The 26,508-nt window shown below is 49.6% G+C and overlaps 1 protein-coding gene across 1 annotated transcript; it reads right to left on the reverse strand.

Annotated features, from left to right (window-relative positions):
• Window positions 1-395: 395 nt before the first annotated feature.
• SLC26A9 (solute carrier family 26 member 9) lies at window positions 396-26,508 on the reverse strand. The gene is made up of 22 exons (XM_037410744.1): window positions 26,417-26,508; window positions 25,985-26,239; window positions 16,665-16,791; window positions 15,563-15,702; window positions 15,134-15,244; window positions 14,662-14,837; window positions 14,043-14,207; window positions 13,310-13,462; window positions 12,831-12,913; window positions 12,398-12,545; window positions 11,549-11,662; window positions 11,039-11,116; window positions 10,612-10,707; window positions 8,238-8,344; window positions 7,596-7,665; window positions 7,263-7,355; window positions 6,689-6,805; window positions 5,802-6,119; window positions 5,540-5,594; window positions 5,030-5,175; window positions 4,164-4,241; window positions 396-3,533 (listed from the first exon to the last, which is right to left on the reverse strand). Exons 3-22 carry the CDS (start codon window positions 16,787-16,789, stop codon window positions 3,486-3,488), a joined length of 2,421 nt encoding a protein of 806 aa, XP_037266641.1. The 5' UTR covers window positions 16,790-16,791; window positions 25,985-26,239; window positions 26,417-26,508; the 3' UTR covers window positions 396-3,485.

Raw genomic sequence — 26,508 nt, forward strand, 5'->3', positions numbered from 1 at the left:
CCAAGAGGGCTCAGGGTGCTGCTGCCAAAATGACGGGGTGCTCGGGGGCCCGTGGACAATAACACCCCCACACACACACGTTCAGTGGGGCCACAAAATTAGGTAGGAGGACAGTGGTCAGACAGGGACGGGCCCCAGCAGCATGGTGGTGGGCCCTGGGGTGTGCCAGTCCCACTCCTCACAGGGTTTAAATCCGCCCGGTTTTCAAAATGCGTTACTTTTTGCCTAGTTTCCCCAAGGAGCATGATGGGAAAAGTCGTTCTTCCCTTCTTCACAGCTGTCTTGTACTGAATTCGAAGATTTATCCCATCTTCCCGTGGTATAAACTGTCCCGAGATGCTTAATACCAGATGGGAGCTGCCATGGAAAACCTCTCTCAAATCAGCAGAAGATGATGATTATTCACACATTCTTTATTATCAAAAAAAGAACAAAACCGATATTAAATTAAATAAATTACAAACATTTCTGAGCTGGTTATACATCATGCATTTATCAGGTAAGGCTTCAGAGCCATTACACATCAACATCACTGTTAAAGAGCAATAAAGGGACACTGGAAGATAAAAAGTTTTCTACTCCAGCATGAATTTGAGCTTCCCTAATTCTCTTGCCAGAGCACTTGGAAATTCAGACTTTGAACTGGCCATGTTGTGCCTGCAACAATGCCATTTGCCTACTGATGTTACATATATTGCCACAGTTGGCCCATGGCTACAGAAACGAGGTATTCTTCTTCCTGGGTCATCAGAATTGCAGAGCATATAGTCAGTGCTGCTGCTTTCAAGCCATTTCTCTTGACATCCCATCCATTATGCTTGTAGGAACTTCAAGAAATACAGTCTTATTTTTTATACATGGTCTGTTGCTCTGAGGCTTCCTGTGTTTGGCCTGTCAGGCCCTGAGACTGTGAAATCAGCCTGCTGCAGTTAACCCTGAATGAAGAACTGGAAATTGGCATTTTCCTCATTTAATGTGATGCCACCTCAGAGGTACAGAAATATTGATTAGCTACTGTAGGAGAGTTTCTTTTTCCATTGCACGGATTTCGTTGTTGCCTTTTTTCAAACGAGCAACTAAAACGAGCGCTCAGGCAGTAACAAAAGACCATGAGTAATCACCCTCAAAGATCATTTAAGAGAATTAGTCTCTCGATTTTAACTTATAAAATGAGCTATACATGGCTCTGGAAAAAATCACTGCTGTCTAAAATAAGTAATAACCATTAGTTAGCGGGTTTTTCCTTTTGGAAACTAACCTCCTTTGGTTTTATTACTCTCTCCTGCACCACATAATCAGAAACTGAGGTAGAGAAATGGTGACTTAGTTAATGAGGTGTTACATAAAACCAAACTGTCAGGGTCCTGATGTTGTTTCCTTTAATGGTTGTCTAGCTATGATGGTTCATGAAGCTCTATTTTCCTTAAAAATGGGACATCTGGGAGCTGTAAGGAAAGCCCCACTTTCCCCAGAAAGCCTCCTAGCAATCTGCTAGTGAATCAGCTCAATAATGTATATGTACTTCAAAACTGTACATTAAAGCTTGCTAATATTTTTAATATCTTAGAGTAATAAAATAGAAATAACTTTTTAAAATATAATTTACTTTTATTATTAAGGCCACTTTTTATTTTTTGTGTTCATGGAAAGATAACAGACTGTCGCATTGCTGTTTGGTTTTTCTTGTTGATGCTTGCGTTTTATCCCAGTGCTGAAAGTACTTTGTAGGAAGATTTGAAATTCAAACAAAAGAAATTGCTTCCATTGCAACTGAAGACATACCGGTATGTATCTTTATCTTAAATTTTTTATAACCTTATTTTCATAAAAGCCATATTTGAGGTTGAAATGCACTGAAGAAAAAAGGGTCCCTTTAACCCTTGGCTTACGCTTAGATTTTTCAGGCTTTATATTGCCATCTTGTCATTACCGTCACAACATCAGCACCAAGTAAGAAGGGAAGGCATCAGAAAAAGAAACTAAAATACCAGTTGTTATTAGCATCACTCAACTATAAATAAATGTCGGATTTTTAGAAATTACTAAGATCTCAGCTGTCTATCTCTGGGTTAGTGAGGCAGGCTTGTTTGCCTGAGAGGTAGATGGTCCTGGTGGCATTAGCCTGTGGTGAATTTTAATGAAAATCATTGAACATGTAGTAGAGAATTGTTACGGAAATATCGCAAGAGTTTTCTCTTGCTGCACAAGTGACCATTTGAGAGCTTGTCACCAGAAGCCCTGCATAGCATGGGGTGTCACTTGGGCTGTTCCCTAGTTGCAGGCATAAAATACACTAAAATTTCAGTTTTACTGCTCTCTGTCATTGGCATCATGAAAAGCCTGCAGAAGGGGCTTCCTTCTCTGCCCTGAATTTTCTATTTGTGATCAAAATGATTTGGGAAAAGCATCTTTCCCCAAAGAACCCATCCACGTTCTGGACTAAATCTTTTAGTTGCTCCAGTCAACAAGAAGATGGGAAGAGTCAGAACACCCTTAGGATTTATGTTTTTATGCCATTCACAGTCTTAAGAGCCTTCTCTGAAATGCCATTCAGTCAGTAGAAAGATCCCTGAAAAACTTCGGAGGGGATTTGAACTGGACCCTGGGTCTTTTGAGCACATACTCAACCCGCTGGGCAGACAGGACAACATATGCATGAAACATACTATAACAAGGAATTCTTATTTTTGATTACAAGTTAGTCCTATTAGTAAGAAAAAAAATTGTAATCCAGAAAGTAGCCCTACTGAGATAGAGTATCGAGGTACTTTGGGGTGTCAGAAATACAGCGTTGGTTTGAGGCAGTGATTTCTGGGATTCTGGGTCACAGAGAGAGCAGCACAAGGGGGTCATGGAAGAGGGGCCACGGGAAAGGCAGAGGTGGTGCTACACAGGCGCGCAGGGAAATTCAGGGGCTTGCACTTACTGTGCAGAAACCCTGAAGGTCAGTGCACATTTTAGAACAACATTACCTTACAAAGCTGCGTCGCCGCACCTTGCAAGAGTTGCTTTTGTTTGTGAATCAAAGCCTTGAGAGGCTCTTCATATTTGCTTGTATTTCACTTCATCAGGAAAAGAGGGAGGAAGGATAAGAAAGAAGGGGGATGCCCAAATTACGTAATGCCTATGTGGGCAGAAGGGTGCAGTTGTGTGAAACAAAGGAGAGCACTTGGCAATAATGACTAATTGTCCCATGTATTAAGGCACCTGCCTTCAAACGAACTCGCTTCTCTTCTGTAATTGATGAGATAGCATTTCCTGAGTTCCTGCTTCCGTAGATTTCTGTTGCCTGCTCCAGAGTCCATTGCTCTGAATACCAGAAGTAGAGCAGGAACGGGGGAGGAGTTTATCGGTTCAAGAGGTGTGACGGTCTCTTGCTTTGCAACTTATTGTAACCCCAGGTAGAAGTGCAGCTCTTCACGAAGGGACGGGAGAGCGGAGCCTGTTCAGGAGAGTTTGCCCGCACGCTGACGCTCCCTGTGCGCTCACAGAGCTGTCTGGGTCTCTGAGTGGAACATACTTCCAAACATCTCCTAAAGGGCACACAAGGTATGCTGGGTTAGAGCTGGTGCCATGGCACAAACCCAGCAATGCAGCTCAGCAGCCATTCGGTCACACAGAGAAATGCCACCAGAAACTCCAACCCTTCCCAGCCCCTCTTCTCAAGGGAAAGCTGGCGGTGGGGAGGTTGCTCCGCTTCCAGCTCTGCATGGATAGCATGGGGAAGGTCAGCATTGGAATGTATCTCCTCCCAGGGACCTGGCTTCAGTGCCTGCAGATCACTTCAGCATTAACAAAGTCAGTGCTGAAAGACTTGACCAGTGACCCTTCTTTTGGACTTGAGCTAAACCTGGTTTTCCAAGTTCACCCCACTGCATGAACACCATGGGTCTGACTGTGAACCTGAGCTCTGTGGCCCAGAATGGATTAAAGGGTTCCCCTGTGGGGTAACCTAGCTGCTCCTTCATCCAGGTGCCTGCCAGAGCTCCTCATGATGAGGATTTAAAACTGTTTTTCCAGCTACCTTTTCAAAGTGTTACTGTTACTAGCAGTTTGCCTGGCAATGGCACAGGGTACTTTCCATCTGAGCAATCCCAACCACAACTTCTGATCTCCACCTTATGTCCACAGCTGAAGAAGTGACCCCTGGCATTAGAACTAACCTCCTCCAGGTTCTTGAACTCTGCACTGCTTTCGTCCACAGACTCGTCGTAGATGGAGAGCTCTGTCTGATTTGGCCTCTGTGCAGGAAGGAATCAAATCCACAAATTAGCAGAGTGCAGTGTTGAAAGGCCCAAAAAAAATTACTAACCCAGGCTTAAAACAACACACGTGCTCCCGGGGGAATGCCCAGGGAGAAGGGGTACAGAAGGAATTGTGTCTCAGTTGTTTATATCCTGTGACTGAGCTGGCATTTACATATCTCTCTGCGAAGATATGAGATACCTTAACTTATTCTCGTGAGATAACTGGCTAACACTGCTCTGTTTCCCACTCCAGTTATGCAATGAACCAATCCATGTTTGGGGAAATAGCCTGTCTGACCCTGTCTTGTCAGCATGTGCCCCATTCCTGCCTCGGCCTTTTATCCTCCCTTCCAGTGAAGTATTCATGGATGTTGAGGCTGTTCAAGGACAGGTGCATGTGCTTTGCCTTCATTTCTGGGAGCCAAATTATGCCTTTGTGTGCAGCTGCATGTTCCAGGCAACACCAAATGGAGGGCATAGTGCCAGGAAAGCTCTTTTGGCTTCTCCAGGCTGGGATAACATCATCTCCCAGCTAGGGCTTTGCAGAACATGTTTACCTTTCTGAATTTCCATTGAAATCGGTTCAATCAGTAGGTGCTTGACCTATACATGAGAATTAGGATATGAAATATATTGTTGGATTTAGACCTTTACCACTTGAGATAAACAAGAAACTTTATTAGGTGCAGTAATGAGTTGTTGTTCTTCCTTTCTGCTGCCACAGCATCTAAACCTAATAGTGGAACACTGAGAGCTGGAGAAAAACTGGGGAGCAAATTTACCTCTTCTAAGATGGGCGGGTGGACAACTTCTTTGATATTTGCCAGTGCAAACAAAACAGCATCATGGATTGTCAAAAAGATGTGACTTTGGTCCAGACCTCCTTCCTCAAAGACTCCACCTGTGCTAATGTCATTGTACACCTGGGCTGGAGAACAGAAAGGCACGTGAGCAAGAAGGAAAGCAAAGAAGAAAGCCTTTGAAGGTGTGCATGGCTGACACTGGTCCTTGGAGCTAAAACAAGGCTGGGATGCATAGGGAAGAAGCAGGTTTGCTGCATAAACGAGAGTGTAGGGAACTATTTTTCTACATGCTGAATGTGGACATGTTCCAGTCATATCACTTCCCAAATGAAAGGAGCTATTTCACACAGATCATCTGTTCTGGTTTGGTCCAACAAAAGGCTGACAACTTGCACAGTCTGCATAAAGACCCCAAAAAAATCTCCTGTCTGTCAGAAGCACATAAATAGGAGAAGATCACATGGAAATGTGTTCTTCGTGGATTCTTACCATGCACGTTTGCCAAGAACACTTTAATCCCAATCTTCTGATAACTGGAACACAGCTAGAAGGGATGAGAGGGGAGAGAGAGGATTAATAACACTGCTGCTCCAGCTTTGTGTTTATACAGTCTTTTATCCAGGGCTTTACATGTGTCCTGGGGATACTGAAGGAGAAAGCCACACAAACCTTCTGTTGAGGAGGGTATCGGAGCTGCCCAAAACAGTAGAAAGTACCTGCTGTTTGGCTGTGTTTCTAATACAGAACTAACCTTGCCCAGTGCTTTTGTGCCCATGAGGTCAACAAAACACACTCCACTCATGTCCAGGATGATGGTGTGAAAGCTGATATAGGGTGGTGCTGTCATCACAGGGTCAACATCTGCTGTAGGCATGACACTGAAAGTGCTTCCTTGTAGGGTAGAGATGCTGCCCAGCTCACTGGAGGTGTTCACTTGCCCAGCACCATTGGCAGGTGGACGGAATGTAACGTAGGAGATGCTGGCACCATTAGTAGTCGTCTGGTTGTTATTGGTATCTGTTGGAGAGGTGCTTTCAAAGTCTTTCTGGAGCTCTTGCAAAGACAAGGTCTACAGCAAAGCACAAATGCACAGTCAGGGCAGGGCACATCAATCAGCGCAAGCTGAGATCCTGACATGTGAATGTGCCTAAGGTATTCAGTGGCATGAAGTGTTTTAATGTGGACTAACTCCAGCCTGGAGCTAGACTGAATGTCCCTTGGGGTTTGGAGTATGTTAGGTTAATTTTAAATTATTCTTGTTCACATATTTCAAGACTTCTGAGCAATGCAAACCAAATGAAGCTGGGATGACTGGGAAACATGCTTCAGGAGGACACTTTCGAACTGAAATACTGACATAGATGCATCCTTAGAGAAAGAGGGCAAGCCTGGTTTCTAGCAGATCGTTCACCGTGTTTTCATTCTAGGCATCTCTACAGCTTTCTTGCTCCCAGCCATTTCCAGTTCTCTTGCATCTTAAGGTTTTGGCCATTGGGAGGAATGGAGATGTGGGTGGGAAGTAAAGGAGGCAAGAGGTGGTAAAAGTGGAAGACAGTGCAGAAAATCCTGTGACAAGAGGAGCTGTCTGATGGGGACTTGGGGTCTTACTCATCGACACAGGAACCCAAACTGAGTTACCTTGTTCTGCCTCAGTAGGAATTTTGGTAGCTTTGTTGGTGGTTGTGCTGTCCCCTTCTCCTGCCGTTTCACATATTTCTTCCTGGCTAAGTACACTTTACCAGGATCCACCCCGGTCTGTGGAGAAGAGAGAGTTTTCTTTGAAAAAGTCTATTTAGCCTCCTAGTCAGGGGCTGCTATTTCTTTCTTGCTATTTCTCAGCCTGTGGCACGTGTCACAGGAGGACGGCACTGGCTGCGCGCAGGAGTGAGGTGATCCTGATGGCAACCAAACAACATCTTCAGATTTTGTTTCAGAGTACCTGCACATGCAGGGAGGAGAGAGCAGAGAAGCAGGATGACTCTGCTTTGGCAGAGCTTGGAGGAGGATACCTGCCAGGATTCACACTTAACCTCTAAAATGAGGTCTACAAACAGTCCTGAAGATCAGGGAGGAAAGGATGGAAGAGTAGAGGATGGATGTGACCATCTTTCTTGATCATCCTAGGCTTAATTATCTCCATGTGGCGATACAGGAGAAAGCAAAGGCCATTTGGGATTGGCTGCAAGCAGAAGTTTCTTAGGGCGTTGCTCACCTTGGCTATAATCTTCTCGCGGAATATCTCTGAGTTTGCAAAATATAGTGGCGAGCAGTAGGTCACAATTTTAATCCCGTTAAGTTCATGTACCTGCAACAGAGACAAGAGCTCAAACCAGGCGTGACAGGGTGTTGGGGGGGTGGGGGGTGGCTGGGAGTTTGGGTAGCAGATAACTGGGAAGGTCAAACTGAACAGCAGTTCTCCTGCTACCCCTGACACAAGCAGCAAACAACTTTGTTGAGACGGAGATGGGCTTGGCTTTCCTGATCACATTGGGTACCAGTGGCAAAGAACGGCATTTCCTCTGAGGATGCTTTGGTTTCTGCTTACCTTGTTGTAGGCTTTAGGGTTCTTGTAGATGTCAGTGGAAGTTACTTGGCCCAGGGCAGAGCCGTTACGGCTAGGAGAAAAGAGGCCATCAGAATTAGCAAAAGTGTTGCAGGGGGAGAAAACTGCTTTGCTTCACATTCCATACCAGGATTTGAAAAGTTGCTTTATGAAAATACTTAGATTTCATCCCTGCAGAGTCTACAGGGCAAAAAAGAGTCAGCAGTTTGAGATCCCAGACTGGGAAATATTAATAAAGGGCTTTGATGGATTAAAAATGGTGTGAAAGCTTCACACCACTCTCCGCACATATATGAGGCTCATTGTATGAGCAGGATTTTTTGCTGGGAGCTATGCAGGTAGCTTTTCGTGCTGAAGTAAATACCTTCAGACTTCCCCCTGCCTTGGGATGTGCACATCGCTAACCATGCGCTGGAGTGGGAATGCAGGCAGTAAATTAGCGCCTGCCATTCCTGTTTGCACATTCCAGGGGCCGGGGAGGACACCTGCACTCCCCCAGGCTCCTGCCACGCGTTCCTTCGAAACATGGGCCAGAGGTCGGTTATAAAAATAATCTGTTGTTTATTCTGCAACTGGGACCTTTTTTCTTCTCTTTTGTTTTTTTGTAGCTGCACTGGTACTTACAACTGGGTATGGAAGACCACAACCAGCACGGAAAATCCCACGCCCACAGCAACTCCATAGGGAAGGCTCAGGAAAAAGGCAGACAGGAAGCTCACCAACCAGACCAACTGCAGAAAGAGAAGAGCATGGCAGGTCTTTTTACTCTACCATAGGCTAAAGCCCAGTGATAGTTGGAAAATAGCTCTGTGCCAATATTCTGGACCCCAAGAACTACACAACTCAGGATCAAAAGACCAAGACCTGAGTTCTGCAGCTATTCTAATGATACAGTTTATTACTTGCTTTCATGTGAAACATCATTGCTAGGAAGCTTGCCAGAAGCCCCAGTTTTTCAGCTGTAAATGCAGCTAGTGTGTTTCTTCACAGCTCCATGAGCACCCGTACCACTCATTCAGTTCAGAAAGTATCAGCCTAACTAGTCAAGAAAAGGCTCCTGCAGATCAGACCGTCTGCTGCTCAATAACTGCTCCCAGCCGCAACAAAACTCCTGCTGTCAGAGCATTTCAGAAGGAATGAGCATCTCTCTGAAAACCGTCTGAGCACCTACAATAAATGACCTGAACACAGGACAGATTTGATGACAAAGTATGACAGAGCATACCAAAACGGGCTCCACCTCTCAGCTCAGAGCTCTGTCATTTGTCATTTTTATATATTAGCACCTGAGCACCTCTCTCCATATGAAATTAGTCCTGCCTAAGCATATAAACCTGCCCTCTGAGAATCTTTATGAGGTTATTATAAACCCACCCTCAAGACTGACAAAACATGACTTTGACCTTGGACAAATCAGAGAACTTTGATGACTTCAGCATCTTAATTTATATGCATCGTACTTATAAATGGCAAGTAAGTGCTTCCCTCCATCCAGCTGGGCTGTATCTATGGAGTGATGCCTGCAGTTAGCATGAAACACAACCAGGCTTGAGGTAATGAATGCTGATGGTCTGACAACAGCCAGGAACGGTGTTTCCCATTTTAGGACAGGACACTGAATCTAGTTCAAATTCCAGGGAGATTAAGGTCAGGGGAATGCAGTTCGCTCCATTGGCATCTGCCTGGTCCCCACGCTCTCTGAACTGTAGGCTGGCTGTGGTTGCTGGTAGCAAGAGCTTTGTTCCAGCAGCTCAGTGGAAACCCAGCACAGTCAGGGCAAACCGGAGGGGTTTCTGACTGCCCTTCACCTCCGCTGCAGTGACCACATCTGGCAGAGACACACTGGCAGGGTGTTCCCCAGGCAGCACCGTGCATCTCTGCTCGGTCCATCATCCATTCAGGTGTCTGCCCGGACTTTGGGCTGGGGGCTGCGGAGCGCTGTGGGGTAGGTCTGTGCTCCCCTCCGTGAGCTCCGATAAAGGGCAATAACTTCACCTGCCCTCAGATGACCTGCCAGAGCTGACCGAGACCTTCCATCCTACCCACCAGGCATCAGCAGAACCTGTTCAGAGATGTGGTTAAACTGCCATAAACGATTCCTGACAGAGAATCACATCTTCCCATCAGCAACTTTCCCGCTCTGCCGGTTCTTGCCTGCATAGCCGTGTCAGCTCAGACCTCGCACATCCCTGGTCTGGTCAGTCTGCCGGGCTCACTCCTAAGCTTGGACCATTTTTTTGTAGCTCATGCCCTGTGCTGGAGTGTCCCTTCACGTCATGATCACAGCCCTGTGAAGTCTCTGCCTGGACTGCTAACCTGTCTCTTCTCCAGCACCTGTTTGAACAGTATTTTGGGAAAGCTCTTGATGATTCAGGTCAGCCCCTTTGGACTCCAGATTTCTCCGATAAGGCGGTTTGTTGGGACCTGACAGGATATTGGCTCAGTGTCCACAGACACCACTCAGCCGTGGGAGTCCTGTTCAAACACTGTCTTTTTATGTCAGACATTTCCAAATTCCGTTCTCACTCCCCCGCACCCCCTGCCTGGGTTTATACATCAACCAGTGCCTGGAGTCCTTATCGCTGTGAAGGGCTCTCTTCACCCTGGAGGGCTATTGTGTGAGTTTTTAAGTCATGACTCCTAGATATTGAGCAGGGCCGGTTTGGCTAGTTCTGGGCAAACAGGCTTCTGCACTTGATTGGCATTTAAACAGAGCAGGTAATAGTTCAGGCCTTTCTGATATGTGCGCTAAGCATGAGAGTGCTCAGCTGGGCAGGACAGGCTCTGCTGCGGCTCAGCACCTCATTGGCGAGGGGTTGGAAGCATGATCCCACTGAGAGAGCGAAACCCACCTTTGCAGTGGACTCATACCACCCTCCTGCCCCCGAGCACCTGCCGAGGGGGTAGCCAGCTTGCCCTGCCTCTGCCTCACATAGCCGTGGGCTGAGCTGCCAGGGTAAGGCAGGTGGGTGCCTCCCATCCCTCCCTAGGCACTCACGCAGTCCAGCTTGCTCTTCTTCCACAGGTAGAAGGGATCAGCCAGCTGCTTGAGGGAGTTTTTCAGGTTCACCGCGATGAGGGCTCCCAGGACAGACTGCAGAGAAGAGGGGGTCATTTATCGGCAGGGATGTGGATGTGCAGTGTGGATGCGCCACGTTTTGCAGCAGATACTTTCTACAGCACCTGCCTTCCTTGGTCCAGTTACCACAAGGGAATGGGAAACAGTGACGCTCACAAAGGTCTCACTTGGACCTGAGCATGCTACTTTAGACTATTCTTGCTTCCAGAGATTCAGTGCAGACAGGACCCCAGGCCAGGAGCAAACTGTGCTGTGCAGCAATTTGCATCAAGCTTTTCTGGAGCAAGACTGTGCCTTTGCTTGGGTGTGTAAGAGTATGTGATGCAATGGCCACACTGTTTATTACCTTTGGAAGAGGTTCGAGATAGATCCCCAGAGCCAGCATAGTCACCATAACCACCAAGGCCACAAAGAAACTTGCCACCTGCAGAAAAGAAAGAAATCATTTCAGCAAACATCAGGGTCTTCCTAACCCCCCTCTGGGCTTTTTCTGCTGCTTCAACCAACGACACAACTGCTCACTGCAGTGTTTTATGTGAGCAGATGATTGCCTCTGAGAAACAGGCTAGGACTTTGCAGATAACCCTGAGCTTCCCTCACGTGGTAGCTCTGCTCAGTTGAGGGAGCCAGACTGGGAAGGCAGATTTACAGCCTTACATCTGGGACCAATCCAAAGAACCATCCATGGAACAAAGTGGGGGTGGGAGGCAAGAAATTCTGCTTTAACAACAGCAACGCGAAGCACTCAGATATGAAGCTTCTGCAGACCTGCAGCAGTGATGTCAGGCTGGCAGCGTGCAGCAGCTGGTCAAATAGGGTCACGTAGGGAAGAAAGGAGGAGAAAGAGGGTACTGACTTGTGATTTGCCTCCTGCCCCATCGACGGCGAGAGTGACAGAGAGAGCGCAGCAGATCACGTGGATTTTGAAGAAGGATCCAAAGAAGTTGCTGCAGCCCAGGGCCAGCATTTCCTGTGGAGATGGGGGAATGTGGTCATCAGAGAGGAAAGCTGCCTGTCCTGCCCTGCTAACGCGTGTGAGCTACCAGGCAGGAGAGCAGGTGCCTGAGCCTGGGGTTGTGGGGCCAGGAAAGGGACCTGGGTTCCCTGCAGTGTGTCCCAGACCCTTTCCTTCCAATATGAGCTGGAATGAGCTGTGGCATAGCAGGGAAACCTGGAAGCACAATTCCACATAAACACGTTGTCATCTGTTGACACACTAAGGGCAGGGCTTCATGTGGTATGCATGGCTGTTACTGAAAGCTGCCACTGTGCCAGTGATGACAAAAGAGGATTATTTAATGTCCTGCCTCTCGCAGTATCTAGGTGACACACCAGGAATCCAGGTCTTTCTCTGCTCAGTGAGAAATAACATGTGCCTCGTTGTGCTCCAACAACCTGCAAAAATGCCGTCTGTGCCAGTGCTCAGGGCTGAAGGCTCAGGTCTGGAGGGAAAGCAAAGCAGAGAGCTCAGACTAAGGCTCTCTTCCCTTTTGCAGGCTCTCTCCAGTCCATGGGAGATGGATCTGCCATGTCCTTTTGACCCATACATGGCAAGCTGCCACGCGAGCCTGTGTGCATGGGAGCAGCACGTCTGTTTTAAGCAGAGCCCGTTTGAAAGCTTGCCATTCATGCAGCGAGGTTTTCCTTTCACGCCTGAGAGCAAGGGGAACGGTCCTTGACTGCGTCCTTCCAGACCAAGCGTTACCTGGTTGGGGTCCACGTCGTAGCCATGCTTGGCTGCCAGTGTTCTCCCCATGGCTAAGTTGATCACGTAGCTCACGATGGCGAGCGAGAAGGCTGTGCCGATCATGTCTTTCCACTTGTTCACCAGGGGGAGGGTTGGTGCTGGGAACCTGCACTCAGAGCGGAGGCGAGAAGCAGTTGTGACACTGGTGTCTGGAGGCCGGTGAAGTGGGTGAGGAGATTGTGTGTTCAGGAATGACATAATCCGTGTCTACACTGTGGACAGCTTGAGTGGATGGCGGCAGTGGTGTAAGAGGGCTCAAGCAGTGCTGCCTGAGAGTCCAGAAAGGGGACTGTCATACAGCAGGGAAGAGCGAGGTGTTTTCCAGGCTGGAGGAAGAAGAGGAGGAATAAAATTTATCTGGAAGTTGTGTCAGACCTGCACATGCACTTACCCCATGCTGATCTTCCCAACCACTGGCATGCCATACTTCTCGGGCATGTTAAAGCTGCCAGAGATTGCGGTCGCAACTATTACCTGAAAGTACAGAAGATAAAAGAGCAGTAAGCAGAAAGAGCATGAGCTCTCTCAGAAGCACTGAGCTTGCTGTGCTCCTGGGATTGACAGTAGAAAATTAGCACCAAATTCAGGCTAGGAAAGGAGAGAACCTCCCCAGCAGGAGTTATGTTCCTCATCCTCAGCATCACCAGGATGCAGGTACAGTCTAACAGGGATGAGCTGGGCATCGGAGGTATCCTCTATGAGGATGGCCCACTTTCTGGCCCCAAGCCATATGGGGGCCATGTCATATTCAGTGCAAAGATGCTCTACGTGATGGGCCCTCTGTGAGCAGAAGTGGGTGTCCCAGGGCTGTAAGGAGAGGGGAGGAACTGTCTCCTGGAGGGTCCAAGGGACAGCTCGTGCGTCACTTACGATGATGATCTCCATGGGGATGGGCATCCGGATCTTTTTCATGTACTTTAGGTTGAGCTCCTTGACAATGATCAGGAGCAAAGCACTGACCAAGGCATAGACCAGGGAGGCCACGTTGGTTTTGGGCAGACCTTTACAAATATCAATGAATGTCTAAAGGGGAGAGAAGAGGAGAAAGTGTCATGGGGAAACAGAGACTCTGGACAAAGTACACAGCACAGTGGAGAGCATTTCTTATCACAATCAACTGCAAACACCCTGAGATGTGATGAGGATGAGACAAGTGCTAGAAACCCTGCTGCTGAGAGACCAGCAACCAGCCCTGGGTCTCTGCTGTCCGGTTAAGTGCAGTCCTAGTTGCATCAATGGAGAGTGCACCTATGGAAGATGCAGGAAAGTCCAGGAATGGGTAAACCTGCTCATAGGAAAAGTTTGTGTTGCTAACAATTGTGCAAGACTCCTGCTGTAAAGCAACACAGTTCATATTGTCCCCAAGCCCCAGACCCATTTCATTATTTCTAATTAGAAACTAGCAGATGAGGACTCAGATAATACTGTATAGGAAATGCAGTGGCAGCAGTGTAGGGGTGCAGATAGTCATGTTGCCCCTCCCTCCACCCTTTCCTTCTCTCCGAGCCCCCTTTCCCTTGCATGGGTGGCAGTGATGCCTGGGGTATGGTGGTCACTGGGGGAGGAGGTGCAGGGAAGGCCCCTGTCCAGAGCACCCACTTACATAGACGATAGCTAAGGGCCCGGTGTAAGATGGGACTGTCAAGCCGAAGACGTACTTGAGCACGGAGATGAGGATCTGCAACCCTGCTGCTGTCATGAAGCCCCTGATGAAAGACTCTGAGAGGTAGATAGCAACAAAGCCAAACTGCACGAATCCCAGGCACAGCTAGGGTAGGACAGACAAGGCGTTATCAGAAGAATGCCAGCCTGAAAGGGCGAGGTGCAGAGCCTGAGCGTGCCCGTGCCGGGCAGGCTGCTCCGCTGGGAGAGAGGGTGCATCCCTCCCACGCAGCCATGGCACGGGCTGGGCTGAGCAGCCTGTCCCAGAGCAGGGATGGGGAGGGGAAAGGTGCAGGGTGCTGGGGTGTCATTGCTGGCTGCCACCCTGCCCCAGTGGCTGGCCTCACTCTTGGCTAGTCTGTTTGAAGGATTTCATACCAAGACCGCAGCTGGGGTGGGATCCCCCCAAAACCTCTATTCTGAGGCATCATCCACTGAGGAGTGAGGCCTCTTCTAGCATCTGCTACCACCATCTCTGCTCCAGGGAGAGAGCTCAGCTGACTCTGTGTGGGTCAGCTCTGGCCAAAGGACACGGAAGAGGCAGTGCAGCAAGTCCTTACTTGTATGATGGCTGTCAGACAGGCTAACGTGGCAGAGATTTCCAGCCTGGCCGCTTCCAGGGCTGTGGTATTCACACTGGTCTCGTTGGTAGTATGGTTGAAGTACTGGAAGTCCGACTCTGGAGCCAACTCATTACAGACATTGCCAACAATAATGCTGATGACTGCAAAAGTACCTACAGCACAACACGGTGATGTCAGTAGTTTTCACTAGAGAGCATCCTGTCCTGGAAGGCACTTGGACAGGTTAGGCTGTCCATACCGAGTCACCCAGCCCGTCACCGCAGCCAGCTCCCTGGCAGCATCCAGCAGCGGTTCACTGGGGTGAGATCCCGCTGTGCAGCCAGAATCAGGGATCCCATAAACCGCTGACAGACCAAACATGTCCAAACACCTCTACTCTGGGATACACCGAGTACTCCCAGCCACAACTGAACTGCCTTGTGCAGCAAATTGCTCTGCAGACTCTTACCTGGCACCATCTGATGGATACCGCCGAGGAAGAGGTATGTTACCAAGGGGAAGAAGGAGGAGTAGAGCCCGTTGACGGGAGGTAGGTTGGCCAGCAGCGCAAAGGCCATCCCTGGAAAACATAAAGGAAATGGGCAGGTCCGTGCAGTTGGTGTCAGCCCCCTGCCCCACTCACACTCACATCACCTCCAAGAAGGTGCCGTGGCCAGCACAGACTGCTGCTTTCTGGGCAGGAGAGGCCAAAGAAGGCAGGGAAGGGCACCGCGGAGAAATACAGGGACAACCAGGTTGAAGGTGGAGCTTGAGTTTATACATGTCAGCAGTAAAGGTAGTTAACCCCCCCCGACTGCCATCAGCTGTCATCTACAGACCTTTACTTGAAGTGGCAAAGTGTCCCCTCCCAGTGACCCAGAAAGTCATTGTCTCTCACCTTGTGGCACTTGAATCGTCCCTGCACTGAGCCCACCGAGAACATCAGGCAAAATGTAGTCCTTAATTTTATACTTGGGAAGCCATACAAGTATTGGGAACAGGCTAAAGAGGATGAGTTTGAATCTGGAAGCTGAACATCTACAGGAGATCAAACAAAAAATGCAAATAAGTAAAGAGGGAAGTGACCTGGGAAGTGAGCAAGCAAGGGAGCAAAGAAGGATCTTCCTTGGAATGTCTCAACCTTTTTCCCATGCCAAATCCTGAGCCCAGTGTCTGGTGCACAGCCCTTCCCTGTGAGAGTGCAAGGCTCTTGCAGTTAACTAACTGTACATGCCATGGAGGACTTTTGTGGGGACCTTCTCGAAGGATTTAGCTCCCCAGTATCTTGATACCCTTCACATAGGGCACAGGTGAGCTGTAGGGAAGAAACACAGCTCAGAGAGTCATGAGGCAGTTGCACAGAGCCAAAGATGAACTTTCTCAGATGCTCGGTCAAAAAAACTCTGAGCGTGTCTGAAAGAAGCTTGCTTCTTGGGTTGACACATGCAATATCTCACATCTCTGCCTGCTAACATGTATGTTCTCTCTTTCTTGTATTATTGCCTTCCCTTTTCCAAGGAATGGAGCTAGATTTCCAAGACAGCGATCAGTACGTTTATCGATCTTTATTTACACAATTACTGATCTTTAAGGAAAGCCAGTACTGTTTATTATCAGAAAGCTGATAAAATAAAATCCCAGTCGGAAAGCTTAAAGAAGTAATTCACACACCTGTACTTACATCACCAATTTTACCTTTTTCACTATTAAAAACCCACTGGAAAACAGAACCCCAAATCCCAAATGCGCTTAGTGCAAACTGTTTTGCTTATTTAATTGCCTTACAGCCTAACAGCTGAGGCAGTGAAAAGAATAACCAGTTTCACTTGCTCCAGTACAATTTGCATTTCCCCTGTGCCTTTCGTCCATCAAAGCCCTGAAGATCACGGAGAAGTTTTCCCAGGAGAAAAATGGGAACTAATATCCCCAGGTCTAAGTTATGCCCCAATTCCAGACCAAATCTGGTTTATGTTTGCCCCAGCTATAGCATTCTATATTACCTGAAGAGGTTTTTCAATTTTTCCCCAACGGGGTAGGTTCTGCTTTTCTTCTCAAACTCTTCATCGAAGAGGCTGACCGAATATGCAGGACGTTCGATGACATAGCGAGGCCTGGCGTGGTTCATCGCTGGATCATTTAAATTTTTCCCAGAAAAAAAGAAAAAGCAAAGCCAAGAATGTGACTGGAGCTGGCCCCACCTGCAATATAACAGACCGGACACCTCCAGCGTCTGGGAGCCCTCCCCAAACATCTCCACCCTAAATAGTTTCCCTGTGGCGCAGAGGCAGGTCCTGGGAGTGGCTTCTCCCAGCACCGGGGGCTGCTGCTCCCCAGCACCGGGAGCTTTTCCCAGCTATTTTGAGGTGATGCTAATGAGCGATGCCACGTGAAGGGGACCGGAGCGCGTCCTGGATTGTCTGGCAGATGAGCATGGGTGTTAATCTTAGCTCCGCCAGCGACTGCCTTTTTGCCTCCGGCAAGTCACTTGACCTTTCTCATGCCTCAGTTTCACCATCTGCCAGTGGGGGTGGTGAGACTGCAATGCTGGGCAGCCCTGACATTGCCATGGTAGATACTGGCACCATGATGAAAGGCAGTTTCCGTCTGAGGTGTTCTGGCTATGCTGCCGAGTAGTCTCATTTGCATTCATCAGCCTTCCTGTTTCGCACTCGATGCGAGAGGCTGTGGATGAATCCTTGGTTTATTCTAGGAAGTGATGTGCAGAAAGATAACCGTTGCTAATTCATTTCAGTGATGAAGATGCCAAAACATCTGGGTGGACTAGTCCTGCCCAGTGGCTGGGTCTCACCAAAGAAAGGTGATGAACTTCAGACAATCCTTATTTTACTATGAACAGCAATACCTAAGAAGAGGGGAGAATCATACTGGAGAGGCTGGGAGTGGAGGGAGGAAGTGGTCGGCTATAAACCAAGGATGTTGGTAATTATTTGTGGTATGGCATGTATCTAAGTGGGTCATTGCCCAACACAGGAGTAGAAGAGGGGGTGGGAAAAGCTGGTGATTCAGTCAAGAGAACAAATCAAGAAACAACATCCAGGTTGCTGAGAGCTCATGGAGTAATTTGAATGTACCAGGTCCTCCCCTCTCCTCTTTTGACCCTGTAAGTACCGCTGAATCAGTGCACACCTTGACACCGAGTTCAGCGGAACCAGGATGAGCAAAATGTCCATCTGTAGGACTAATGTCAGTCCTTGCTGATAAGCAGTTACCTCAGAGTGGAGGCTGGAAGACATGAGTAATATGTAGCAGAGCAGCCCAGCAGTCCAGGGCAGGCAGGAAAGTATGATGCAGGCAGATGAAACTTTTGGGAGAATTTAGGTCAACAGAATCATTATGCAAATAAGAGCTAATGGGTTTAGAAAGGGAGGTCATCAACCCCCACTCCTGCCAGGGCTACTTGAGTGAGCACAGGGGAAATCAAGCGGAGGTTGCTGTAAAACAGCTCCAGCGATGGGGTGTTTGTGATTCCAGGCTCTGTTCTGCACCCACGCTGGCTTGGGAGGACCCCAGCCTATGGCTCTGGAGGGCCCACTAGGTGAAGGAGATGTGCCCCTCTTCCTGCATTGCCAGATGCTTAATCCAGTGCCCTCTGCAGGCATGCACACCCTGGCAACCCCGCTGCTCCTTTTCAGCCAGAGACACCCTTCCAAGAGCAATTACAAGCTTTACTTTTTGGAGGATTGCTGCAAGCCAAAGCTAAGCGGTGTCCTAGGCTCTTTCCCAGTCCCCACATGCATGCCAGAAGCCCATCCGATAAATGGTCATTCCCTGGTTTTCCTACATCAGTCTGCACAAGCCTTGTTCCTGTCTCCAGAGCCCGTTGCTGAGCACTTGCCAGCATGCCCAGCCTTTCCCAGGTCCCAGCCCCGCAGCTCTGCTCTAGATTTCTAGTTCTCCCTCGTGAATAATTGGAGGCCCAGGTCCAGGCTCAGCAACAGGCTTCTGAAGGGTGATAAACCCACCCGAGTTTCTGATGCAAGAAGTCTCCCTTAGCTTTATTTCTTGGCTCCATCACTTGCCGAGCAGTGTGCCTGCCATCAGACAGACTGAATCAGCCAATTATATCACAGCTCTTTAATGAATTTCCCCCGCTGAGTGAAAGTGCTGGCAATCACGAAAAATAATAAACAAGGCAAGTAGAGGGAAAAATACCCCCATGATTAAATTCCATCTTAAACAAACAGACTAATGATGTCAGCGTCTCGGACAGAGTCAAGTTCTTGACTTGGCTTATCACTGGCCTTGCCCTAGATCAAACAGCAGGTTAAACCTTCGAGATTTTGGAATTAAAGAGAATGAACTGTGTGACTGCTCCTTGAAAAAAAGGCAAAGCCAGCTGTCCTGGTGTTGATGGGATAAGATGACGGCAAGCTGCAGAGCTGCTTTAAATCCTGCAGCTGGGGCAGGATGCTGAAGCAATGCAACATGTGTGGAGGGAAAAACAGAGTGCCAGTAAGTTGCTGCGTGACAGTGACCAGTTTTTTCAAGAGCTCTGTTCCAGTATGGCATGGAAATAAAGGATGAGGTCTGGGGGAAGAGCTTCAAGTGCAGAGCCCCTGTTACAAGCTCTTCAGGAAGCCCATTCCTCCAGTGTGTTGGCTAGAGTGGGTGATGCTGAGAAACATGAAGTTTGGCCTCACTGGTACGTCTACTGAGCTTGGGGTCTTGGAGAAATTGTGACACAGTGGGTACATAACTGTGGTGTGATACTTGGAGCAAGCAAACGAAGGCAGAACTGCTTCTCTCCAAGAATATGATGCAGGTGAAAGATACCATCCCTGTAGGTCATCAGCTAAGAGTCCCATCTGTTCATACCTGGCTGATCCCTGGCCTGCCAGTCTCAAACCAGCCTATGCACGTCAGGCACAGACCTTTTTTCCAGTGTTCATCTTGCAAATGCACTTACTAAGCTCTTATCTTCTGTCCCCGTGCTGGTGATAGCTGTGTTTGGGAAGAGGAAAGTCACATTGAAGTTTCTGGCTAGTGTTGATAGGAGCCACTGGCACAAAGCCACTTTCCTGTGCTGGCATAGGCATAGAAAAGGGAGCCCAGTCCAAGGAGTGTGAGTCGAAATTAAGTGGAAAAGCATCTCGTCCTGTGATATAAGGGCCCCAACTGATTCCAGTGCAAGAGCTGAACATTCAGGGAAAGCCTCTGCTAAATTTGAGGGAGAAAAAAAATCAGTGAAATAATGTTTCCTCCTTTGTCTGCCCCCCTCCATCCCCCCCTTCCCCCTGCATGAGGTGATGCACTTGCAGATCTTGCTGATTACTTCTCAGCTGATGGAGTTCAGAGTTCTGCTCTCTTCCAAGTCTCACATGAATCTTCATTAAAAGTGCCTCTCTCCCAGCTCCATTGCCCAACACAGGGCTATAAAAAGCAACTCGCCCCTACCCCAGAAGACAAGGTCTGCCTGGAGAAGGCAAGCACAGGTGCAAGGGTTTGGTTGCGACACCAGGACAAGGTCTTGACTCCTGTCCCACTGAACCAGTGCCTTCAGCACTGTGTCCACCGTGATTCCCAACCTGCAGCTCACAGCTCCGGCTGCAGGTGCCATGGAAGCCCTGGGGCAACACGGTGAAAGAGCCCAAGACTCACCAGGTCAGGTGAGGAAGCCGTCACCTCCTCCTGAGACCTGTGCTGTGCTTCCTCACCAGGGCACAGCATGGGGAAGGACAGGGTGGCTGCAGCCCCAGGCTCTGCGGTGCCAGATGCTGCAGTGTCGGGTGCTGTGGTGCTGGATACTGCGGTGCTGGGTGTTGTGGTGCTGGATACTGCAGTGCTGGGTGCTCCCTCAGGCTGAACTCTGCCTCACCCTCATGCTGCACACCCGCTTCCCTCTCCCTTTCACGCCTCTGGTGTGAGCTGGGCTCACAAAGCACACAGGCAGGAGGAAAAGGAGGTTTCTGCTGTCAGTCAGTTCAGGTATTTCAAAAGGATGTTGTATAATTCACCTCTGCTATCAGATGCCGATCAGCCCAGTGGATCAACCCCTGTGCTCCTGGGTTATTCACTCTCTCTGACCTCCTGGCATCAGTCTGGCTGATGGGCCACACCAGGAGGTCGTCACCACGGGACCCCCAGCACGTTCATTTGGGTCAGTGTCTTCAGCTGGGCGGTTTGACTGGGCACACCTTTCTGCTCACAGTTAAAATTGCTTTGATCCAATTTAGTTCTGTTTTACCTTTGGCTCTGAATTGCCATAGGGTTCATCTCCAAATGAACTGATACAGGAAGAAAGCATCTTGGTAAAGCTGGATCTATAGTCCCATATTTCTGGCGTGAGTATATAGATAAAAACATCTTTCCTAGTAGTCTGGGGAAGGGGAAGAAGCAGGGAAGTGGAGGTTGTGTTTTAGGAGGCTGAGCAGCTGGCTGCATGCACGGTGCCACACACTGAATACACACAGTGTTTGACCCTGGGGTTTAACTTTTTCTTAACCTTTGCCCTTTGGAAATAGAAAAAGCTGATTCTAGGACAGCTTATAGAACAGTTATGAAAAATATCCTATCCCAAAAACACCTTTTAGCCTCAGAAAAGACAAAATGCCAGAGTGCCATAAAGTTCAGTCAAAACTTTGCTGTTTCAGCCAATTTTCCATGAGCAGCATGCAGGAACCATCATGATGGCTAGTGGAATAAAAGCCAGAGGGAGAGGGAAAGGAGGGAGAGAGGTGCTGGGAGGCGATAACTGGTCCTTCCCGACCGCGGTGAGGCACGGAGGGAGCCGTATGCCACGGCTGCAGGGGCAGGGAGGAGACATCTCCGCTTCCCTCCAGCTCCCACCTTCCCATCACGTTGCACCGTGCTGCAGCCTCGGCTTTAACATGCCCCTCGGGAGCAGCCATCCCATTCCTCCACTCCTACACTTTTGCCATGAAGCAGCCAGGCATTAAATCAATGTTTTCTTTTTGTTTAGATTAAATATTTGGAGTGTTAAATAGGTGATTTCCATAAGGCAGATGGCCCTTTTCTTGTTTTAAGCGACCCAGCCCAGCGCAGGCACCGGGCAGGAGCACTGCACTGTTCTCTTGTTCTGCCGGCGCTGGGCCGGTGCCAATGTTTGATGTACCACTTCACACGAGTTTCTAACCAAACTAGCTCTGCGCTTGGTAACCAGAATAATAAGATCTGCAGACATCTGCCAGCTACTGAAGGTGAAGCCAAAGCGTTTGTCTCAAAGGCTGTTTATTAGGTAAAAAGCTTATATCCAGTGGCTCGGCTTCTGCTCCTTTTAATGCTGTTGTAAATGCAGCAAATGCCACGGGCATGGGGGATCTGCTCTGCACTGACACCAGTGCAAATGAGCCCAGATTTGGCCCATTCTGTGATTTGTTTGATTAACCCACTTGTTCTCAACCCCACCCTAACTCTCCATTACTTTTGTAGTTGCATCCAGCACCCTACCTCGCCGAGGGAGGGCTGGGCTGGGGTGAGGCAGCAGGCACATGGCCTGGGGTGCTGCGGTCTGGGATGTAGATATCACCCCACCACAGTCCTCCGAAAGCCACTGTGGTCCCCCAGAGGTGTCACCTTGCTGAGCGTGGCACAAAGGTGCTGGGAGCAGTGCCTGCCCTTAACGGCATCTGAGTCTGTCCCCTGGGAAGCAGTGTGTCCATCCTCCACATCCCCTTGGAGCTCCCTCGGCACACGGAGCCATTGGGATGGAGAGGAGGGAAGGTTGGAAAGTGCAGGAAAGGAGTGAAACTTCGGCATCCCTCACTGCCACGAGTCTCTGCTCTCCACATGCCTCTGACAGACCTCGCCCTCCACCTGTGAAGAGCAGGTGGGCAATGCAAATCCCAAGGAATTAAAAAGTTTGCAGACTGCAGCATTCTTGTTCTGCCTGCGAACACTTATCCGAGATGCCTGCTAAGAGCTCGCTCCTGCACATGCTCCCTGCCCCTGCGGATTCGCTCTTGGAGAAGGAGAAACACCTCTGGGATCACCCAGTCCATCCTTCCCCAGAGGCAGAGGATGGGACGCATTTCTCTGCTGGGAATCTCTGACCTGGGGCAGAAATACTGTGTGGCCAGCCACAAGTGTCACTCCAAGGACTTCTCTTCAAGGCAAGGAAGGACAGGTCCCCAGCTTAAGTTTTCAGCTCGCTTACAAGTAAGGAGTAGACAAGTTTTATCAGGGCAGAGCAGAAAGCATCTTAGCTGCTTGAACAGCAGTTTACCACAACGGAGCAAGCATATGGGGGTATTTTCTTTTGCCTATATATGAGGGAACCTGCCCAGACTGGACCTAAACATCCTATGAAATGGCACTGGGAGGAGCTGGAGACCCTGCACCCAGTCTGACAGGTCCCAGTCTGGGAGCACTTGTCATTCCCAGCCTTAAAATTCCCTCCTGATTGGATTGCATGCCCACAGCCATGCACCCGTGCACCAGGATCTCCTGAACAGCAAAGACCCCTTGTCTAGGTTAGATTCCGGTGCGCAGCGGGTGCTCCTCAGCCGTTGCCTGCAGGGTCCACATCCTTTCTCCCTGTGCCTGTACGTGCAAAGTCTAATTTGGGCTGCAACATCCTTGGGACAGGGACTGCTTTACATAGTCCCATGCATAGAAAGTTCTGGTCATAACAAGGACCTAGAAACAGAGGGTCTGTCATCAGTATTGCCTCTCCTATACCAAGCAAATCCCCCCACAGATCTCAGCACGAGCCAGCCAGGATAAGATGGCAGGATTTATTCTAGTAATAATTAATTCACATATTTGGCTCTTCCAGCCTCTCTTCATAAATCAAGCTCTTGGATCGGTGGTGTTGCTAATTCCTGAGTAAATCTGCTGCTGTAAATCCCCTTTGCAATAAGAAGGAGAAAAAGAGAAAGGGGAAAAAAAAAAAAAAAAAAGAAGTACCAGTTCTCCAAATACTGAAACTCACACCCAGTGGCTGTGCAACCAGAGTGTAAATCCCCCACGCCCACCCAGACAAAGAGCACGATTGTTGGAGCTGGGTTACCTGCGCCTCGCCGGGCAGAGAAAGGGCCGATTCTGCGAGGGGAGCTGCAGATGTGGCAAGAAAGCCCTGGCAGAGAGGTGCTCCCGAGGAGGTGTGCAGGAGTCTGTGCTCAAATAAGCCAGTGAGTCATTTATAAATCACCTCAGTCAAGGGGACCGAGGGCTGTGCTCAGCGCCTGATTGGCTTGCAGGAGGTAATTGCAAGCAGGTACACCCAGGCTAAGCCCAGGAGATAGCCAGGGGAGATAAGGAGAGATCTGAAGAGGGACAAGGGCTTTTTTGGATGTCCCCCCTCACCCCACCCCTTCCCACTCAGGCCTGGGCCGTTTGATCACCTCTGCAGGTCCCTCCATGCTCCGGGCTCTCGGTGACAATAGCTCATATTCACCGTCACCCTAGGCCCCCTCCCTCGCCTGCTTCGGACTCGGGGCAGGAGAAGATGCTTTTGTTGGCCTGGGCGAGCTTCCCGGCGCGGTGGGTAGCGTCTCCCCGGCCTTTGTGCTCTGGCCGACTCTCCGCCTCCGGAATGGACAATGGTGTGCTTTGTGCCAGCGCCGGACCCCGCCGCTCGGGCTTTGAAGATGGGATTGGCAGGGGAAAGCAGTTTCTTTCTTATTTCCAGGTTCAAAGGGATGAGAGGAGTGGGAAAGAGAGGCAAAGCCCCCGCTGCCTGCCCAGGAGAGAGGGCACGGGCTCCCTTCCCCTGCACCTGCACCGGGAAGAGGTCGGAGCCCTCGATGGTGCAGGGATGTGCCCTGCGGATCGGGCTGGGCTATCTGTCATCAGCCTTGCAGGCATGGTCCCCAGGCAGGAGCCACACCTTCGCCACGTGCTCTCTGCAGGAGAGTTTGACAAGTTCCTCAGATGCCCCTGGCAGTGGACAGGGATGGAGCAGGGAGGTGCTGGGATGGGCTGTGGGAGCTGCGGACTTGGGAGCCACCCTGCAGAGGTACCAGTCGATCCCTGGCCTGGGAAGTTGCTGATGTCTCGGGAGAGGCCACATTTTGAACTGACAAAGGTGCTGGTGTGGCATGTGTGTTGGCAGGCAGCAGCCAGCTCAGACAAGGGGAAAGGACTTGTCCCCTCCTGCCATGGTGTCCTGCCACCACAGAGGGAGTCGAGAGTGCAGGAGCCAGGTACTCCTGGGGATGTTGCAGATGATGGGATAGACAGGGACATCAAACAGGGGACATCACCAAAGGAATAAGCCACTAGAAGGAAGCTGTAGGGGGTTATTTGCAGTGGAAGGAATTGATCTTTCATGTTCCTTTTGTCTTCAGGGACAGCTCGGCATGAGCTGCTTATAGGGGATGGCTCTGCTGCCCTCCCTGCTCCAGGTGTGAGCCCAGAGCACAGATGCAGGGCAGGTGGGGTGTGCTGCCACCTCTGAGCATTTATTAGCTTGTGTGTGTGGAAAATGATGGGAAAAGGGAAAGGGGAGAGAGAAGGCAGGGCACCGAGTAGAGGGGGGAGAAGGAGGGGCCATGCCTGGGGCAGGAGGAAGGGAGAAAGCATTGGTGTTGCCTTTGCTCGCTCCCAGAGGCGCTCAGAGTAAAAATCTCTGGTACCTTGTGCATGCACAAGACATCAGTGTTTACTGCCAAGAAACCCCATTGCATGGGAATCGATCATTGTGTCTGGAGCATGCCAGAGGAACACCCTGCCAGAGGATGCTGGTGGAAGGGGACTGATTCATTGCCATCTGACAGAGGTAATAATTGCCAAGCAGTTATCCTGTAAATATCATTAATAACCCATATCAAGTGTTTTTTGTTAAAGGGCAGCCTGATATGGATGGAGCCCTTTGAAACGGAAACGCGTGACATGGCAGGAGGACCAACCCACAAGTGCACACAGTGGTCCCTGCTGTGGGGCAAATCCAGGGAAGCCAGAACACCAGCACCCAAAGGTCCCAGCCACAGGGGACCTGCTCACAAGGCACCACAGAAAGAAAGGAAACAGCATCTCTGCTGCAGAGGCGATGCTGGCATTGCCAAACTGCCTGGGCAATCAACTAATGCTGAAAGGGACTTTTTTTTTGCCATCATTGAACTGGCATTTTCCTAGCAGAGCTCCAATGAAAGGCTTTTTTTCCCCTCACTTGCCTAAACTGACATCCCAATGCGGGCAGAGCTGTGGAGCTGGAGAAGTGGCCATCAGCACAGGGGGATAAATGACCCGTTTGAGATCAGTATCTGAGCTTGGAATAGGACCACGGAGCCCTGAATTGAAGCTTCCACTCCAATCACATCCGTCTGCCTTTGAAAACGAGAAGCTGCCAAGCAGAGAGGCTGTGCAGCCAGCCTGTGTGTCCAGAAGGGACAGGTCTCACCTGGGGGATGAGCCCAGCTCCGAGCTTTGGTAGCAACGTCAGCTTCGTTTTAGTCTAGCCAATACGAAAAGTAAAATCCCAAAGCTGGCACACTGCATGAGCAAAACGGGAACAGCCCCAGGCGAGGAGGCTGCTGGTGCTTCTTGTCCTCCGAGCTGTCTCTGCTCCTTGCATCAGGCCCTGGCCAGGCACGTTGTGTAGGACCCAGCAAAGTCAGCAGTGGGGACGCCAGGTCCGAGGGAATGCCACTGATCCCTGGCAGACAGACAGTAAAATGCAGTCACACTGGGAGGCAAAACGCTTGGGGCTTGGGCTGGGACACTGGCAGGGCAGAAGTCCAACTGGTTGGATTTCTTGCCCACCCAGCGCTGGCAAAACCCTGTGAAGTTCTCAGTCCTGTGCAAGGTAAATTGCTCACAGGGGGTGACTTACGTGAAACTTTCAGACTTGCTCTGTCCCCTTCAAATCCAGGTGTCCCTCCTGCACGGACAGACGGTTCCTGCCACGTGGGGACAGGGGGGCTC

The sequence above is a fragment of the Falco rusticolus genome, chromosome 17 (genome assembly GCF_015220075.1).
Source record: "Falco rusticolus isolate bFalRus1 chromosome 17, bFalRus1.pri, whole genome shotgun sequence".
Classification (NCBI taxonomy): domain Eukaryota; kingdom Metazoa; phylum Chordata; class Aves; order Falconiformes; family Falconidae; genus Falco; species Falco rusticolus.